The sequence below is a fragment of the Terrapene carolina genome, unplaced genomic scaffold (genome assembly GCF_002925995.2).
Source record: "Terrapene carolina triunguis isolate 2854851 unplaced genomic scaffold, T_m_triunguis-2.0 Scaffold192, whole genome shotgun sequence".
In the NCBI taxonomy this organism is placed as follows: domain Eukaryota; kingdom Metazoa; phylum Chordata; order Testudines; family Emydidae; genus Terrapene; species Terrapene triunguis.
The window spans coordinates 8,238,736-8,258,873 of NW_020664543.1; the positions used below are offsets into that span (position 1 = coordinate 8,238,736).

The 20,138-nt window shown below is 40.5% G+C and overlaps 1 protein-coding gene across 4 annotated transcripts in view; it reads right to left on the minus strand.

The window, feature by feature from the left end:
- The window catches only part of CEP95 (centrosomal protein 95), a 30,184-nt gene extending 10,375 nt beyond the window's left edge, over positions 1 to 19,809 (minus strand). For 2 of the 4 annotated variants that reach the window (XM_024192545.2, XM_024192547.2), the window contains exons 1-14: positions 19,735 to 19,809; positions 17,648 to 17,776; positions 14,409 to 14,516; positions 12,136 to 12,249; positions 11,093 to 11,201; positions 10,447 to 10,559; positions 9,141 to 9,296; positions 8,444 to 8,658; positions 8,174 to 8,240; positions 6,345 to 6,409; positions 3,565 to 3,695; positions 2,835 to 2,967; positions 2,133 to 2,247; positions 1,091 to 1,272 (exon numbers count right to left, since the gene is read on the minus strand). In XM_024192545.2, coding sequence (XP_024048313.2) covers positions 1,091 to 1,272; positions 2,133 to 2,247; positions 2,835 to 2,967; positions 3,565 to 3,695; positions 6,345 to 6,409; positions 8,174 to 8,240; positions 8,444 to 8,658; positions 9,141 to 9,296; positions 10,447 to 10,559; positions 11,093 to 11,201; positions 12,136 to 12,249; positions 14,409 to 14,516; positions 17,648 to 17,776; positions 19,735 to 19,756 — 1,659 coding nt within the window. In that variant the 5' untranslated portion in view covers positions 19,757 to 19,809. Of the gene's footprint in view, positions 1 to 1,090; positions 1,273 to 2,132; positions 2,248 to 2,834; positions 2,971 to 3,564; positions 3,696 to 6,344; positions 6,410 to 8,173; positions 8,241 to 8,443; positions 8,659 to 9,140; positions 9,297 to 10,446; positions 10,560 to 11,092; positions 11,202 to 12,135; positions 12,250 to 14,408; positions 14,517 to 17,647; positions 17,777 to 19,734 lie in introns of all 4 variants that reach the window. The other 2 variants (XM_024192544.2, XM_024192546.2) reach the window with 1 other exon arrangement.
- Between the last annotated feature and the right edge of the window lie 329 nt (positions 19,810 to 20,138).

Below are 20,138 nucleotides of genomic sequence, written 5' to 3' on the forward strand. Positions count from 1 at the left end.
GTTCAATAACTGTTTTTGTAATGTAGAAAAAGCATGAAAGGATTAAGCTCTTCTCCAGCTAGGCATCTATATACTGTGCTCATTGGGGTAGTCAGTATTTTGGGTTGCCTGTTGGGGATATTAATTTTGGGCTCACATTTCTTAAGAATGAGAGTTCTGGAGCTACTCCATTACAAGATAAGCTTGGGCCTTTGAGAGGATTAAAGTTCTGCTCACTCATGTGACTTGGCCTCTGCCAAAGATGAGGGATTCTGGGATTTGTAGTCCAGCAATCATGGGAACTATAGGCTGCTAACAAAGCATGCTGGATATAAAAAGGCCTGCTTTCCTCAATGTGCGGAATGATGTCAGGGTGATGGCAGGAGGTGCTGCGAGCATCTCTGCCAAGGAGGAAACAAGTGAAGGACATGAGAGCTGATCTTGCTAAGCAAAGTGGGCTTAAGGGACAAGCCTGGAGAAGAACTGAGCAAAGGACTAGGAGAGCCCTACATGAATTGCGAACCCCTGAGAAAAGGAAGAGATGTTCACCCAGCCAAAGGACTGTACAGCAGAGAGGTTTTTCCCCCTTTGGGGCTGCTTTTGTTTACCCCAGAAGGGGGAAGTGAGCCATAACCCACTTGTTCATGCATGGCCATTGCTGGCCAAAAGTTTCACGTCGGGGAATCCTAAACCATGGACTGTCAATAGTAAGCAAAATTCAGTCATCCAGGATAATTTAGACAGTTTGATAACACTTCCCAAGGTATTGGGCTGAACATCAAACCTCAAGCAATTTTAGCAAGTTCATTTTGGCTATTGTGGTACACCATAATTGACATCTTAGAACTATGGTGTCAGTTAGCAGCAAATGGACAGGAAAGATCCTTTGGTTCCCAGGTTTCCCTATTCTGCATATAGCTCAAACTACTGCAAGTATTAAATGCAAGAGGCAGTGCTGCGCAGGTGCTGAGTTAACGCCTGCATCTTTGCTACACTCAGCCTCTTAGTAGGACAACTGTAAAGTGGAAATAAAATTCCCAAAATAGGCCAAATGACCCCCCTAACCAGGCTGTAGGGGCATTCAGATCTAATGCAACCCAGAAACAGTTACCTTTGCTTTTATTCTTCTCTGGTCCATTTCCTTTTGCAATTGCCTGCGCATTTTCCCCATCTGGCCTCTGGCATCTCTCTGAAGTGCATCTTCAAACTCAGAGTGAAGTAGATACCTGGGTGAGGGTGGGGATGGAGAAAGGGACCGTGGTCTGCTAAGAAGTCTTTTTGGATGTGGGGTGGCTGTGAAATAAAGATGTGAATGCTGTTATAGCTAGTACCAGAAACTAGCAACAAAAACTATAAGAATGAATAGACTTAACTCCAGAAGGGTGCCAAATGTTCCCAATAGTTAAACAGGGAACACTCTACAAAGAAAGTAATTTTTAAAAACAAATGCCCTTATTTTAAAGTCCTCCCTGTCCCAAGCCTCCAGTTCTTCCTGGCTCGTACCATAATTATGTATTTAGCAAATCAAAAGTGCCAGAAGATATCACAATGGGGCGAAGAAAGAGGCAGCAAAAATGTATTTTTAAGAAGGTTCAAAGTTAGGGCCTGCTATACAAGTTTACAATGTCAGAGCCATGTTATAACATGGTTTGGTCTTGCATCTGTAGACTGTACCAAGTCATAGAACAGTGTTACAACCCTTGTCAGTGTACGTTATTGTTGCATAACATGATTATCACAAGTTCAACAACAAGGGATGTAACACTGTTATATATTAGAACTGGACATCTATAGTGTGTTATAACAAGGTAACAGGCCCATTTTTCAGTATTCCCCTCCCTCACAGTATGGTCAATAGTAGCATTCTGAACTTTGCTCATTTGTCACTCTGTACTTCACTTTTCATTTCTAGTGAAGCTTTCATAGCTGTTTAGGTATTATGTTTAGTTAACACTTTACTAACAGGATTTTATATCTTTGGGCATGTCACTTAATGATATAATTCTAGGGCTGAAGGTAGGCTTCTGAATCTCTATGAAATTATCTATAGAAGAGTTGTGTTCTACTTTCAACTTTAAGTGAGAAGGAAAGCTTTACTTTTAACAAGGTTGTACTTCACACAGCGCTTAAACAGTCACACTCTGGATTGTTACCTGGGTGAGGTTTCCTTCCCCGATAATCCATGACACTGTCACTGTGCTGAGACAGTTTATCTTCATCTGTCAATATCTCTTCCCTGGGATGTTCCCCCAAAGCTCTCTTTAACATCTAATGATTAGAGATTCTTCTGGTCAGTTTCATTAGTTCATCCTAATAAAGTCTAGAATTGTTTAACAAAATTAGAGGCACCAATTACAGATTTCCTTTCAGTTCTATTATACATTGAACTCACCTTCTGCATTTCAGTGGGAATTTAATGGAAACATGTTGAAGAAATATCAAGCTAAGCAAAAGACATACTACTATTGATTAAACAGTGGTACAAGAATTCCAGAATGTCAATATAAACTAAATTACATTATTGTGTAATATCCAACCATTAGTAATCCTAGTATTTCTCCTAAACCAAGTAGTAGTAGTTTATAAAGTGACTATTAATGCATATTTTGCACTATGTCACCAACATGTGTCTCATCCAAGATGAAATAACTCATTTGCTTTAAGATTATTTCTGTAGCATCATCCATTCTTTTACATAAAAGCACCTAAACTGTATTTAAAGTCTCTTTAGAAATTAATGTATTGTTAATCCTACCAAGATTGACCTGATTCCCTAGATTTTAGTTAGGCTTCACACACTTGTTACAAATGCTGGATAAATTCCAAAATATTATCAAGAATGGATTCCCACTTACTAAATCTAGTTCATTTAACCTGTGAGAGAGTTTTTCTGACATTTCATGCAGCTCTTGCTCAGATAATTTATCCTTTGCCTTTCTGCAGGAAAGGGGCTCCTCTTCAAATGAATCTGTGATAAAATGTTCATATCTGCTAAAAAAGAAAGGTTTTGTTTAAAAAAAACCTGCACACATACCACTAAGGTTTCATTTTTGTCCCAACAAAGATTTATGTTCAAAGGTTACCATTACTTAACAGATCCAGAACTCAGTTCACTTTTTTGTTTTAAATGGGATTAGGAAATTATATAGAAACCGATCTTGTGGGACAGAATTCACCTAAGCATTTATAGCAGTATTGTCCCTAGTTGTACAGTGAGTGTTTATAAGAATCAGATGTCCCAGCCTACTTTGGCTGCTCAAGCCTTTTTAGGAGTATGTGGAACATTTTTCCCCTAACTAGATACCAAGAACTGATTCTTACAAAATATTTTATTTTTATCTGGTTCTTAGAAACGGGTTTCTCTGTATGAAGAAAGATCTGAATTAAAAGGCCATTGTTAAAGGGACTAAAGATATTCTAGATCTTCATCTAAGTCTGCACATCTCACTCTGTCACTAGCACCAACCAGCTTTGGTTGTTACCTAGGCTGGATTCTGAGCAGCAGCCAAGAAGTGAAAGCCCCTGTATAAGGAAGTGAGCACTGAAAACCTCAGCTACTCATTCAGTATAAAAAATCTGACTTACCTTTTTCCACTAGGCGGACTTCTTGTTTCAGGTTTTGTGATTCGTGCTACTGATATTACCTGGTCAGTGCCTGGTGAGATGTCTTGGTGTAAGCAGGTAGTCGATGTATGTGAGGCAGCCACATCAAGAGCCTGTTAGAGAAGGGAGGGGACAAGATCAAATTCATTATGAACTTTTAGTGAAATGCTCAAAGATTCCATAGACTATGCAGCAAATTTCTGGCATGGAGAGGACCACCTACGAGAGTCTGTATGAATACACATCTCAAATCATAAGATTAGATATTAGTAGAGTTAAACTACCAGCCTCCTACTCAGGAAAAGGGTGCGGAGTGTCAGTGTTAAGTCAAAAAGGCAGTTAAGTCTAAAAAAACTGAAATAATGGGAGACTTCAAGTACCCACATAATCTGGTCAAATGTCACCATGGGACAAGAGCTAGAGAAGTGATTTCTTGACATCTGAAATATTTATTTCTTGGAACAGCTAATTCCAAAGCACATAAAGAAGCTATTCACTTAATCCTGAATAACACAAAAGTTTTTCAACAATTAACCATTGAGATCACAACAGAACTAACTCAGGGCTCAGCTTGAGTAGGTATATAGATTCAGAGACATACCATTATGCCATACTGCTATCTTATCATCAAGAACTTCAGCCCCTATTTAAAAAGTAAGGCCTGACCTACAACTTCGTACTGGTTTAACCAACAGTGTCGTTTATACCAATCTTGGTAAACTGGTGAAAGTGTCACTAGTGTTTAAACCTGGCTTACAGCGGTTTAGCTTGTATCGATAAATTTACAGGTGCAATCTAAACCAACATAACCATTTTTAAACAGATAGAAATTTAGGACTTGTCTATGCATAGTAGTTGCACCAAATTAAGTTAATCAGTTTAGTTAGAAGTCCCCACACAAGTTGGACTCTTATCTCTTAGGGTTGCAAATAATCTCAAATGTGAACATAAGGCATCTAATGGAGAGATTTCTACTAAGCCTCAAACATTAGCAGAGAGCTGTAAACTTCCCCTTCATCTCTGCAACTTCTAAAGATCACTGGATCTCTGAGTTAAATGTCCACATAATTACCTAGTTCTTTCCTAACAAACAGAAGAGCGGGATCTCACAGCTGCAGTGTTCACTGAGAGTGAGGTCTTGTTTTGATGCCCCCAGTGAATGGTATTTGGGAGAGGACCATTTATTCCCTCTCCTGACACAATTAAGGAGGCTTGCAGAGCCCACAAGCATATTCCAGCTCAAAATATCCAGCAAGCCTCTGAGCTGCAATCATATTTTGAGCACATTTAAGAAAGAGTTTCAGTTTATTAGAAAGTTTGAGACATGAAAAATCACCATGATGGGTCTCATCTTTAATCAGTGGGAGATAACATGTCCATATTACTACTACATCTAGCTCTTGTCTATATCCTCTAGGTGGCAAGTAGTTGCATCATTTACCACTAACCAGACTAGTCCAGGGCATACAACATCTTACAGCAAATAGTCTGTAGACTGACAGGCTGGCACAAGATCTTTTCCACTTATAAAGGGGGAAAAAATCTGATTGGCTGTCAATGTTAAGTGCACTGTTTAGCATGTCTTTAAGTTCATTAACATCTCCTTTTGCTCAGCCACAACAACGTGAAGGGAAGAGTTATAGACTGCTTTGGGAAGAGTCCAGAGACTAAGTTTATGTCTATGACAGCTGACTTGGGCTTGCAGGGCTTGGGCTAAGGGGCTGTTTAATTGTGGTGTAGACATCCGAGCTCTGGGATCCTCCCACCTCTACATTGCAATTAAACAACCCCTTAACCTGCACCGCATAAGCCCAAATCCATGGGCATGGGCCAGCTACAGGTTTTTAATTCCACTGTAAAACATACCCACAGTCCTGCAAATAACCCTTGTCGTAGCAGAGGGTAAAGACTAGAACTGCAATGTTAAGTCGGCTGATCTGGTTATAGTAAGACTTAAAACGAAGGGCTGTTGGTTAAGTTACAAGTGAAATTCACTATATTCTGAAAGTCCTATTCACCTCCCATCAAAGCTTATCTTCTCATGTTGCCAAGTAGTAGGTCAGCCTCACGATGTCTTCAATCACCCAAGAAGCGCTTTGTGGAGCAAGTAAACGTCTCCTGCTCAGCTAGTTTCCTATAAGGACCTGTTCCCTGCAGGCCCTTTGAGTGGAATGAAATCTGCTAACCAGTTTGTGGGTTCTGAATTATCCAGTTGTTCCAAAGGGCAAATGCAAGGACAAAAAGGACAGGGAAGTAATCTGGCTGGGTCACTGACTGATCTTTAGACTGAGGCAAATCCTCTGTTGAAATCCAGGCAAGTCTCATTTTTCTGGAGATACCTGACTCTAGGGTGTCACCAATATCATAAGATACTAGGCAAAGAGGAGGTTAAAATATTCTTCCTAAACATCCTTAGATAAATCCAACTGATATGTAATAACTGGGTGCTTTTGCTGAACTGGTCAGCAATGTAAATGCAAGTGTTTACATCATCAGTTAGTGCTAACATCCCATTGATATATGACTAGTGTAGTTTACAATCTGCCTGTAGACACACCAAGTCAACACTGCATCAGGTCACATTCGCAAGGTTTTGAAAAGAAAAACAGCAACAAGTTTAAGAGGAAAGCTTCATTTCTGCAAGGTGGTAGGAATACCAAAAATCCCCTGCACAATTGTGGGGAAATTCCATGTATGCAGGTTTACAGCAACCCTGCCTAAAACATATATGGATTTTACAAATAGTAGAAAGTCATAGTTACCTTAGACACATCATCTGTGCCATTTAGCTCATCTTTTGACACCACCTTATCTCCAACTGGAAAAACTGGCAATAGAAACAGCAGTATTTACTGGATTATTTATTCTCTACACATCACCAAAGTGTGTTTAGTGATTTACAGAACAAATACAAAAGGCATGGATCCTGACTCAAAGAGCTTACAAACTATTTGTCAAAAGAAGTGTAAAACAACAGGGGAAGGAAGACTGTAATTAGATGTGTGGCTATTCATAGACTCATAGACTTTAAGGTCAGAAGGGACCAATATGGTCATCTAGTCTGACCTCCCGCATGATGCAGGCCACAAAAGCTGACCCCCCCACTTTCCCTTAACTCTGCTGTTGAAGTCTCCAGATCGTGATCTAAAGACTTCAAGTTGCAGAGAATCTTCCAGCTTGCGACCCCTGCCCTATGCTGCGGAGGAAGGCGAAAAACCTCCAGGGCCACTGCCAATCTACCCTGGAGGAAAATTCCTTCCCGACCCCAAATATGGCGATCAGCAGAACCCCGAGCATACAGGCAAGATTCTCTAGCCAGACCCTCATTTTACCAGCGATGGCCGTTATTGCCTAATTGATTAGAATCACGTAATCCCGTCAAACCATTCCCTCCATAAACTTATCTAGCCTAATCTTGAAGCCAGAGAGGTCTTTCGCCCCCACCGTTTCCCTCGGAAGGCTGTTCCAAAATTTCACCCCTCTGACGCTTAGAAACCTTCGTCTAATTTCAAGCCTAAATTTCCCCACGGCCAGTTTATATCCATTCGTTCTCGTGTCCACATTAGCACTGAGCTGAAATAATTCCTCTCCCTCCCTGGTATTTATCCCTTTGATATATTTAAAGAGAGCAATCATATCCCCCCTCAGCCTTCTTTTGGTTAGGCTAAACAAACCAAGCTCCTCGAGTCTCCTTTCATAGGAAAGGTTTTCCATTCCTCGGATCATCCTAGTTGCCCTTCTCTGTACCCGTTCCAGTTCATCCTTTTTAAACATAGGAGACCAGAACTGCACACAGTACTCCAAGTGAGGTCTCACCAGCGCCTTGTATAACGGAAGCAGCACCTCCCTGTCCCTACTAGAAATACCTCGCCTTATGCATCCCAAGATCGCATTAGCTTTTTTCACAGCCACGTCGCATTGCCGACTCATAGTCATCCTGCGATCAACCAGGACTCCGAGGTCTGCTTCTATTCAGTTATGGCCTGTGCAAACTTTTTTTTTTTTTTTTTTAATTTAAGGAGAATTTCTTGTAGGCTTTGAATTTTCAGGAGTGTCATTTGAGTGGGTGATGCAATGGAACTGGAAAAGTAGCCAGCGTCTCCAAGGCAACTGAGAAGTTAGAAAATGAGCACTTAAAACTAAGTCTTGTGTATACTAGGAGGGTTTAACCATGCTTTCTGGAACGGATTAACATAGTTTGTCTTAGTCTACATTCATAGCTAGTTTATTCTGCACCAGTTCAGCTCCACCCTTTGTCAATGAGTTTCTGCAAAACAGACAAAGCTGAGATGGATTAACTGGAGGAAAAAAAAAAAAACAGTTGAGCAATGGACACACTTTACTACTTAGCACAATAAATCTCCTTTGACTATGACCTATTTTCACTGCCCTTGCAGACATTGTGACAGAAGTGATTTGCTCACATCTGTTAAGAAATTTGAATTTAGTAAGGTTTGAACAGCAAAACACAGATTAAGGTTTTCAAAACCATGTTTCCCTCGATGCCAATAAGATGAATTCAAAGTAACAAGCACCAATATTTAACACTGCATTAGAACACAGTTTAATATGAAGCACAACTTGTTCTCACCGGGGGCGAGTCTTGACAGAGGAACACTATCAGAAGTAGCTGACTCCTGTCTAAGTGGTTCTGCAAACTGCAAAGAGAAGTAAAAATGCGTATTAAATGAACAATTCAGTATTCTTCCTGCTGAACAGGAATGTTTTGACAAGGCCATAGATTAATAATCCATTCGGAGATACAGTTCAGATAGAGATCTCATTAATTCCATTCTACAAATGCAATAGAGAAAAGCTGAAGATATTTACTAATAAAACCAAGAAAGAGGTTTTCACTTACGACAGAAGCTTCAAGTCCATGACTGTTAGCCAAACCTGGGGACTGTCTGGCTGAGCTTTGGTATTCCCTTCCCATTGAATAATGAGGCCTGGGTTCAGGAGGCTGATATGGTGGTTGCAAAGGAATAGCTGGGCGTATGGGCTCCCCAAGCTTCTTAGCACTGGAACTCAAACTCTCTTTGAGAAATTCATTGGAATTAACAGACTCCATTGATCCTTAAAGACAAATATGAAAAAATTTATAGGCACAGTTAATCCCTTTAACAAAAATGTCAGCTGGACACTTTCAATCAGCTTCATCTTTGAATAAACATGTTACTCAATCATTCTAGAGTTTAGTACACATAAGAGATATTGACAGTAGCTTCCATCTTTGCTGCATGCTGCAGAATTTGGATTTTGGGTGTGAGGAACTAATTAGAGAGAAGAACTGATTTGATAATTTAGCATTAAGTTAAACAGTCATATGAACATCTGAGTTTTCTGATTTATCAGGTGTCAGACCATTCTTATTTCCTCCAAAACTGAAATAAGGAAGAAGGGTGAAGAACTACTTTAGATAAAGAAATAAGAAGCCTTCTTTTGTCAGCTACTGTATTCCTAGTCTCAAATCCATGGCTGTGAGGATTACTGCCAACAGAACTAGGAAGACTAAAGAATTTTTAAGGCATTTCTCAGAAAGTGAGAATTTCACTCACCTTCCCTCTCTTTTACAAGTGCTCTTCTGAAGCTGAAAAGCTGACTAGATGATGCCGGGAGTTGACAGGATGCCACAGTAGCCTCAGAGTCTTCAGGTTCCTTGATCTCCTTAGACCTCTCTCTCTCTGCTGGCATCAATTCAGGGAGCTGGAACTCTGGAAGTGGTGTTTGAAAGCAGGTTAAACTTATGTTTAAATAATTAAATGCATTTTTACTATCGGCTCTGTGTTTAGACGGTGTTCATATTGGACTGAATTAGTAACTAGCAGCTAATGCTCTTCACTCCTGTGGGGACAGCAGAACGTTGCAGGTGGAATTTGTAACACTTCAAGGAATTGTATTTATACATCACAGTATGCGACAAAAGTTTTATTCACAGATTTGCTCAGCTACCATTGTAGGGGCAAGATAAGTCAGCCTCAGTACCCATTCAGTCCTTCACTTTGCAAAGGAAATTGTCAACAAAAATGCTATTGGTGTTCAGAATGAGCCCAATTTAAGTGGTTCCTATTACCAATTCCCTGAGCCATCTGGTTCACGTAAAGAATGTATCTGAATTGCCCAGACTCCTACCAACTGTTTGCTATAAGTAAGCTTAAATAATAATTCATTGCTAGGTTTACATATTGTGTCTTGAAGCAACATTGTTACAACAATTTTACATTTCATATTGTGATTGTCTGAGGCCATCCAGTTATGCTTTCATGTCCTTCTGAACTGGGTCTAATTCACACTGTTTTACTATGTAGTCCTTTTTTAGACAAAAAACAAAACCCTTCAACCAGAAGGGATAGATAATGGTCAAGTCTAAATCAGGTTTGAAACCCTTAAACTCTAGGGAACCAGATGTTTCCATCTCAGCAGGATCCCTTATCTTGACATAAGTACATTGGGTACCATGCAGTTCTGTCTGTGGGTCTGTGAAATAAGAATTATAATATAAGAGGGTCCATCTGCTATTGGCAATTATTCAAAATCCACTGGTGTTACTTGTAAAAGTAAAGATTTGTCCTGTTCTCTTGACCTAAGTTTTCTCCGACCTACAGTTATGCAGCATACTTTATGCCAGTTGACTTTCCCAATCTGCCCCAGAGGTGACTTCATCTCAGTTGTGCTAACCATATATAAGCTGAAGCATTTAGGGAATCTTCAAAACAAAAGGAGCTATAAGCTTTTTGCTTTACAAACATGCTCCCAGTCCTTTCATACATTTAAAAATACTAAGCACTTTTGACAGTGTATGTTTGATTGCTAGAAGAGTACATGTCCATATAGAACAGTCTTAAAGGTATATTTTAAACTCACCTTCCTTTCTTAGAGAAAATGAATGAGCAGTGTCCCCAAGCCTGATTAATTCGCTAGTAGATTCTGATCCTTCTATCTCCCAAGATGGGACAAAAATATCTGACTGGGAAGACCTAAGAGGAACACAATGCAGAAGTTCTATTAGCAATAACAGTCTTTGCTTGCCTAGGCCACAAGATGGCGCTGCAGAAGAATCCTAACTCTACACCTTCAGTTAGCTGGCCTTTAATTTTTAGTAGAGTATGATCAGTTTCCACACAGTAAGCTAATTTAAAAATATATATATATCATGAAAATAAATGTAATACAATTGATTAACTAAGCTTCAGTGATTTAAATCAAAAAGCATGTACTGAGACGACAATGGAAGTTTGGAACATAACTCATTACTGTGCAGATTCACCACTAAAGGTGGATTAAAAAATTTTAAAACTGCAAGTTGTCTTAGGCTTTGCGGTGCAAACACATACTTGATCCAAATTTTAGATCTCTTGCTGCCCAAAGAAGACCAAGCATTCCATTTGATGCTTGTACTCAGTATGTTTTTTTTTATTTGCATAGTATGAACATGCTAGACACTTTATAGATATGTAAAAATACAGTCACTGTCCCAATGTAACTTTTAAACATTCAGAACCAGTCTTACTCTGCAACTGATGGGAGTTTCAGAGGTGGCACAGGTTCCTCACGGTCACCGTCCAGCTGCTCTTGAAGCGCACTTTGAATTTCATTGTTAGCTAGCTGGTCAGGTTCATCTGTTTATAATCAAAATTGGTTTGTTAATTTCAAGGAAAACCACACATACACAGTATGGGAACTACTGCCAATATCACAACAAATAATTTGACAGAAATGGCAATTTTAGACTTAACATGCTGTCTAAAACTGTCACACTGAACAGGTTTGTATATTTTGGTTTAACAGTACAGTTTATATTAAACATAGCAACTTCCACATGCACCTTATTCAATAGAAGCTTCAGTGGTAAGTTAGGAGAAAGTTTTAATATCACTTTCACACTGTAATCATAAAGTTGTTAGGAGATGGTTTCTGCCACAAAAGAGAACCATGTTAAAGGAGCACTATGATTTTTTTTTAAAGGCTTCACCTTTTATTACCATATATTACTGAAACTAAAAGATTTTAAATCCAACTTTCTGTTCACCATGACTACTGAACAAAATGGAACAGTAAGTACACAACTTGGGAAAAGAAAATAGATTAAGTTCCACTTCTGTTTGTGATCAGTTTCAATCCCTTGCTTTCCTGCAGTGTTTGGATTACAAACATTGCAAGCAAAGTTTTAAATCCCAGCAAAAAACTGCTTAATTCCAAACACTCCTGTTCATTTTAGGTGTTGTAAAAACAAGGGTTTACAAAGTTTGTTTTCCATACATGATACTAAATGGCTATGGGCTTCCTCAAAAATATAGTTGCTAATCAGGGGGAGGGCAAAGGAATAAATTTAATCTAATACTCGGAGCCTATTCCATCCTTAAACATACAAAGAATGGTGTACATATGAAGGCAGAACTTATGCCTCATTATGGTAGATTAATAGTAGCACTGGAGGTATGCAGGCAAGATAAGAAACAGTCCATCATAATAATAAGCAGCAGCACATAATATCTTGAACAGAGAGAGTCTCTTGAACTTGAACTCTTGAACTTTGTTAGTCTCTTTACTCACCCCCATTCTGAGAAGAAGTTTCACTGATTTGTTCTGTAAGATATTCGAGCAGGCCATCAAATATTTCTAACAGATTTCGGATAGATTCTCTCTCTCCTTTCACAATGTTCTCTCCTTAACAGAGGTTACTATGAATTAGTAATTAGAGCTTAGAGAAAAAAAATTCAACTTTAAAAATTTGTCAAAACCTTGGAAAGGCTGTTCAGAGAAATGTATATACAGATATCAACTCAGAAGAAATTTAGCTGGAGTTAGATGTTTGGGACATTGTTGGATTTTTATTTCTGTAACATATTTTAAGGTAGGTGGCAAACATCCTGAAATTGTACATTTTCTGTACCAACAATTGAAAGCCTAACCTCACTGACACATTTTTCATCAGCTCTCATGGAGCATACCAGACATCAAGGTTACAAGCTGCATACTTGTCTAGTGCCGTGGTTTTCAAACTTTTGTACTGGTGACCTCTTTCACATAGCAAGCCTCTGAGTGCAACCCCCCTTACACATTAAAAACACTTTTTATATATTTAATACCATTATAAATGCTGGAGGCAAAGTGGGGTTTGGGGTGGAGGCTGACAGCTCACGACCCCATGTAAGAGCCTTGTGACTCCCTGAGGGGTCCCAACCCCCAGTTTGAGAAACTCTGGCCTAGTGAAAGTCACATTAGCAGTTCATCCAGTTTCTACAGGGTAAAATTCCGCTAGAGCAAGCGGTTGAGATCTTTGCCTACACTTTGTAGCTGGTTCAGCAGGTAGTATTATAGTCAATATGAAACTAATGAAAGATTCCTGCCTTCAGTTTGTTGGGGAACTTGGTAGGATTCTCAAACATGCCTGCTACTGCACAAACCAAGCTGGGAAGGCAGGATGTAGGAGTCTTTCAAAAATGTCAGCAATACTCTATAGACATACCTACCAGTCAGCAAGAGATGCTGTAAATGGAGAAAGGTTCCATCCTCCCTTTTCAGGGAGTCAATTATTTATATGATACTGGTCTTCACTATCCAGAGTAGAAGCCCCTAAAAACCCAAATCTTCAACATATACATACATGCCCAAGCCAGCATAAAACTAATAATCACTGTGTAGGCTCAGATTTCAGACGACTTAGATACACTCCAGTTATTTACAAAAAGTCACAAGCAATACTGCAATCTCCTTTACAAATGTCAATCTTCAGAGCAAGCAAAATATCCAGGTGGGTGTTAATGTATGATTGGAACCAGAATTTGAACTATTCCCTCAGTATTTCACTGCAGATGTTTGTTAGCACTGTTACTGTTAAGAGATTGACCTGGTTTCTATTTCAAGATACATTGTTCAATAAAAAATACGTAAATTGGGACTCATTTCAATTAAGATTAAATGACAGGCTTAAAAATGGAAGGTCTCAAAAAAAAAACCACCTGGGATTTCAATTTAGACAATTAAAATATCTAAATAACTATTTCTATTATAACAATTCACAATGTAACATGAATGTCATAGCAAATATATTAACTACTTTGACAATATCCAATTAAAATCAATTTTAAATTAAATAAAATTGAGACCATATTGACTATTTATCACTTGAATTACTACAAATATTCATATTTTGAACAGATTCAAACATACACATCTACCCGTTAGCTAGACAGAGAGTTAAAAACAAACAAGTCAAGATGAACTATCTGTTCGAGTCCAAGTGTTTACCACCACAATGTGTTTTCCCTCTGTTGCCAAGTATGGTAATTATAATCCCCAGGACACATTCAAGGCTTCTTCTACTGTTTCCAAGGTGAAAAGGGCAAAGACTCTTTCCATACAGCCTGACACCACCAACCACAACATCGTTCCAGCTGAGTGGAAGAGTGTGACTTGACGCAGAAAACAAGATAAAAACTGCTATATATTCCACCAGGAATAATTAGATGTCTGCAGTGTCTTAATCCAATTGGTAACTTCAAGGTAAAAAACTAATAACCTCAACACTGATTTACTACTTTCCATACTGCAATATAGTACACATGAAATGTAATTAGGTGCTTTAGTCTAAATTTTTAATTATTTGCTTGTTCTCTAAATTGATGGCCCCAGTTTTCAGACCAAGACTCTATTTTCTGGGCATAACTCATTGTACATGCACAATTTTGCATGCAGATATGGAAACATACTATGAAAGATCAGATCCTTGCTTATAAATAGTAAGTTGAATGTAAACCCTTGGGTATTTTTCAATCACGCATGTATACCCCTCACTTCTGTTGACCATGACTGTAAGTACTTACCAGTGATGTGAGACAAGCTGACCTGCAAGTAGTCCAATGCCAGAGAATCTATTACTGCTTGCACATTATGTGCATCATCCTCTTGGCTTCTGGGAGAGGCTATGAAATCTACAAAGAAGAAACATTACATCATACTACAGCAGAGGTGGGCAAACTACAACCCGCAGGCCACATCCGGCCCACGGGACCTTCCTGCCGTCCCCCTGAGCTCCTGCCCCGGGAGGCTAGCCCCCGGCCCCTCCCTTGCTGTTCCCCCTCCCCTGCAGCCTCAGCTCACTCCGCCACCGGTACAATGCTCTGGGCGGCAGGGCTGCGACCTCCTGGGGCAACGCAGCTGCAGAGCCGGGGCCCGACTCGGTGCCCTGTGCTGCGCGGTGGTGTGGCTGGCTCCAGCCAGGCCACGCAGCTGCCTGTCCTGGTGCTCTGGTCGGTGCGGCTGTAGCGCTGCCAGCCACCAGTGCTCCAGGCAGCGCGGTAAGAGGGTGGGGGGGGGAGTTGGAGAGAGGGCAGGGGAGTTCGGGGTGGTGGTCAGGGGGCAGGGGTGTGAATGGGGGCAGTCAGGAAGGAGAGGGGGGGTTGGATGAGGTGGCGGGGGGCAGTCAGGGGCAGGGAGAAGGGGTGGTTGGATGGGGCAGGAGTCCCCGGGGGGCAGTCAGGAATGAGAGGAGGGGTTGGATGGGGTGGCGGGGGGCAGTCAGGGAGAAGGAGTGGTTGGATGGGGCAGAGGTCCCTGGGGGGGCAGTCAGAGGTGGGGATTCTGGGGGCTGACGGGGTTAGATGGGGCAGGAGTCTTAGGGGGCCGGGAGGGGGCGAGAAGCAGGAGGGGTCGGATAGGGGTGGGGCTGGGCCATGCCTGGCTGTTTGGGGAGGCATAGCCTCCACTAACCGGCCCTCCATACAATTTTGCCGATGCGGCCCTCAGGCCAAAAGGTTTGCCCGACCCTGTACGACAGCCTACTTGAAGGGGATAATGTCCTGTGTAGGCCCCAAAAATGGCCTAATTGTTTCTAGTTTATTTGCAATTAAGTTAAATGCAAAGATTGTGTAAAGTAAGGGTTGCAAACCCAACTGTCATTTTGTCATAAGAAAACAATTCAATGGTTACTGCATATAAGCACAGAGCGTACACTCAAATACATAAACAGATAAAGAGCCACTGGTTATAATTCACATGCATCTGTATTCAGTTATGAAACTTGACTTAGAAGATAGAATTGAATAAAGTAGTATTCTTCTCTTACAGCTTTTAGTACAATAGAAAAACGTAAAAACAATTTAAATTTGGAGATCTGGACTAGAGTTTGTTGTATTTTGTTTAAGGTCTCTCTCTTCTGTACTGTACCAGCAATGGTGTTACATGAACCAGTTTTAAAGCACTTTAAAATTAGTTTGGATTAACAAGCTTCAGGGCATGTCTTCAATAAAATGTTTTTTTAACCTCAAATTTGATTGCCAGTTAAAGCAGTTAACACCTTTGTAAAAGCTAGTCTGGACATTCCCCAAACATTTGTAGTTTACCCCAGAGTAAACAAAGGTTTACATACAAAATTGCTCAGTGCTGGCCTAGCTCTGCTGCCAATGAAGTCAGTGGGAGTTTTATCATTGATTTGAACAGGCGTTTGGCAGAGGTTAAGTGCTTTTGAAAAATCACATTCTAGATATGTAATACTAAACATTTGAATATAATAGTATAAGATTCAGCATTAGCATTCCATTGAGATGATCTAGACCAGTTCTTACTTTTCAGAGCAATTGTTTTAGCCTGTCTGTAGACTCTTCAAGGCCTGGTCTACACTAGAAAACGTTCATCAGTAGAGGATGGTTTGCTGGTATAGCTAATGTAACCCCAGCTCATACTGATTTAAAAAAAAAAAAAAAGAGTGCTTTACCAATATAGATTATACCAGTTCAGCAGCAAGCAAAATAAGCTATACCAGCAAAAGCATTGTGTCTACACTAGGGCTCTTGTTGGCAAAGAAAAATGGCCAAAAGCCCACATCCTTAAGTACACTGCAATGCCAGCAAAAGCCCTACAGTAGAGATGGCCCAGGTCAATACTGCATTGAGTCACATTCATTATGTTTTCTTCACATCCATAAAGAATGAATAAGCAACTTTAACAAAAAAACAAAAAAAACATGAAAGCTTAAATTCTTCAAAAACTAAAGGGGTTACCACACTAGTACTGGTATGGCAAATTACCAAGTACCAATGAACCTTGGCTATGTTTGGGAAGAGTGTTATAAGCTACATCCAGTGTAGAAAGTAGAGCAATGCCAACAGCCCCACACTACAGTTTTTCCATTGCTCTGGTTTAAGAAAAACTTCTGTTATAAGCATGAAATTTGGGAGGGGAGGAAGAAATAGGTTGTAACATGATCCCACCCAGATCCTGTAATAAAATTCATGATAGGAGGCTTACGTCACAGAAAGTCAGTAGAACAGAATTGAACAATATATATATTTGTTTTTGTAATAGACAGCTGTCCTGCTGGTACCTTCCACCCAGCAACTTCATTCCTAAATTCTAGCACTACAGCAGCCTTGTCTAGAATAGGATAAGAGGTGTGTTAAAACATGTTTAACATGTTTGAAAGTCCACAGTAGATAAGGCTTTTAAGGGTCTGTCTTTTTGACAGCAAAACATTCTTTACTCAGGTTAGGTAACTCACATTAAAATAACAGTGAAGACATGGCAACTTTGCTTGTAACTTGGGTTAGCAGTCTGAGTTAAAGGCAAGAGGGGAGCCTGCTATTTTAACTCCAGTTAGCTAACCTGAGTTAACATTTTTTTTTGCTGCATAGACCTACCCTAACACTAATACTAAACTGCTCAAGTTTTCAACCAGATTAGCATGGGTTAGAGGCAGTGTGCCTTGTCCATACTAGACTTTAAAACACAGATTGCATGTGCTATCACACCTTTAAATCCTACTGCAGACAAGGCCTCACTTGAGTAGTTTAGCAACATTTAAAGAGTACACCAATCTTGTATGCACTAGTTTTTTCAAACCTGTTTGTTTGAATGTTAAACTACACAGTATGTTTACCAGCTGTACACAAGATGTATTCTACTGGCCTCAGTTTATTTTGTGATTTTACTTTTGAAAATGTGTTATTGGAACTTGAGAAATTAATAATTCTTCTCCTAGTACAATTGTGTTTATTTATGTTTGTATTTATAGAAACAAAGAAAGCCATCAAAGGCATAAGTAATGATACAGGATCTCTGTTCCTACCTGGTACTTTTTCTCCCAAGATCGACTCATAAAGACCAACAAATACGTTAGCACCACATTCTGTGAGCTTCGTCACATGCAGATTTATATGAGATTTCATAAGAAGATCATTGGCGACATCAACCCATTCTATTAAAAAATGTTAAAACATGTAAATGACTTAGCTAGAAAACATAAGTACAAAACCCTGTCTGTGTACATTATGATGAAGGGAGACTCCCAGCTAAAGGCTCATGTAACAAGTTTTGCAAGTAGAAAGTGTCTTTATATGCCTATTAATAAATAATTTATTATTTATGTACTGATGGGAGCAAAAGACAGGAGTGAAAAACAGCCCTTAGTCCCCTAAATTGCTTTAACTGTGTATTCTTTGATATTTGGGCAGAACAATAAAGAAGGACAATTAAGTGTAATATGACTCTCGATCTGACAATTCAAAAAATTCTATCGTTACAGATTAACAAAACAATACTAGAATGTGTTACGTTCTATTAGAGATTTGAAGTTTATGGCAATGATCCTGCAAGCCATCCACATACAGAATTCCCATTAATTTTAAGGATAAAGCTGCAGAGGGAAGCTGTCCAGAGTGCTTACTGGATCAGGCCCATTTTTGGTATTATCCCTTCAGAAGCCATAGAGCAAAAGCTGCCAATAATGCTCATTTCCCCCAATCCCAACATAAGCCATACATTGCAAATATCACATCAAAGAGTGCAGGACAATCTTCATGTCTACTAGCCTAGTACATCAAGTAATTTTATGTAGATAATTTTTTTCATGTTGTGCCAACATATAAAAGGAATTATTGTTCATATAGATATTAAAGGATATTTTTAGTATACAGGTGGAGATGGGATATTAGAACATGGATAGGACTTGGGCTGCAGCAGCTATTGTACAGTGAAAATTGGGTAGTTTAATTTCCATCCAAGTTTCAGGAAGGAGCAGATTAACAGGTCCCAACCAACAGACGCTGCTGTGAAATGCAGTAAGTGTGCTGCCTTCCAGTCACACCAAGAAAGAAGAGAAAGGGAGAGTGGAGGCGAAGTGTACAAATGAGCAGGGAAGAAGCAAGGCTAGCTTTAACTTAAGGGCAGTCATCTGGGACAGCAAGATGTTCAGCATGAGAAGGGCAGAAGTTTGCTGGTATGCTTACCAGTGGTCCAGAGAGACAAGTTAACTCCCTCCCCTGCCAGCAGTGCTAACACACAAAAGGTTTTCTGCATCACCTAATAGTTTTTTAACATCTTTAATTAAGAGGACAGAGTGGATGAAATAGAAAGCTCAGCAAATGGCAGTAAGCAGAGCAAATTGTTGCAAGAGCCTGCTGGTGTCCTGAAGTGGTTTGGTTGTTTAATAGTCTTTAGACTATGGCCCAATAACTTGTTTCATTTTCAATATTAACATGTTAACTGAGGTCATCTGGGGATCGCTCACCAAAGAGAAAGCCTCAGAGGCTGTAATTAAGTCATAAGACAAGAAAAGGAGTCACTTAGTTTCGGGACATAGGGCAAGTAAGGTTGTAGGTACTGCCCTCACCAAACAGTGCTCTGACAGGAGAAAAGACACCCCCACCTAGCCCAGCATGGGGCCAGGACAAGAGGCAGGTAGTGGATATCTACTTAATTTTTTAAGTAAACATAACTTTGAAGACAAGTTGAGAGGCCTCCCTGTTACACAAAGTCATTCCTTCCGCTCCCTTGCCCCACACAGATTTCCAGACTAAATGGTAGCTACTCCCCCCAGCTCTAAGACCTAGCACAGAAATGAGACAGTGGCTCCTACACACAACACCCCCATATACGGACTAGGCAGGATGGGCGATAACATCGGGCCCTAGTCTGGCACTCCGGAATCTAGGGTTCAATTCCCACCTCAGACCCACTCTGTAACCCTGGGCAAGTCACTTCATCGTACTGGAGACTGTATTCACAGGGCGGGAAGGCAACAGCGAGGAGCCAGTTACTACGGTGAAAAGGACCAGGTAAGTAGAGTGGGGGGCGCAGCCGGGGCAAATCCCTTTCCCCCCCCCGCCACCCCACACACCGTCCCCGCCCACGGGGCTCCCTTCTTCACCCCCCCACCTCTCTCCTCAGGGCTGCCCATGGTGTGTTGTTCACTGGGACGCGACGCCGAAACTCCCAACTGGCGAATACAGCTTCCCCTCCCCCTTCCAGGATATTTAAATACAGCGACAGTGCTCCCTCCGCACCGATTGGCCGAGCCGGAGCCGGAAGGGGCGGGACTTCCTGCTGGGTTTTCCCCGTTTTTCATGCTTTTAGCGGGGTTTTTTTTTTTTTTCCTTCTAATTTTCTATCCGGCCTCGATTATGTTTTCACCGTTTCGGGTTTTTTTTTTAAACATTGGCTACGTTTATAGTTATTTATGTTTAGCCGCCGCGTCAGCTCCGGTCGCTATAGAAACTGCGATAGGGGCGGATCCTACTGCCCGCTAAGTAACGCGCGCGATGTAGCGCTTTATGTTGGGT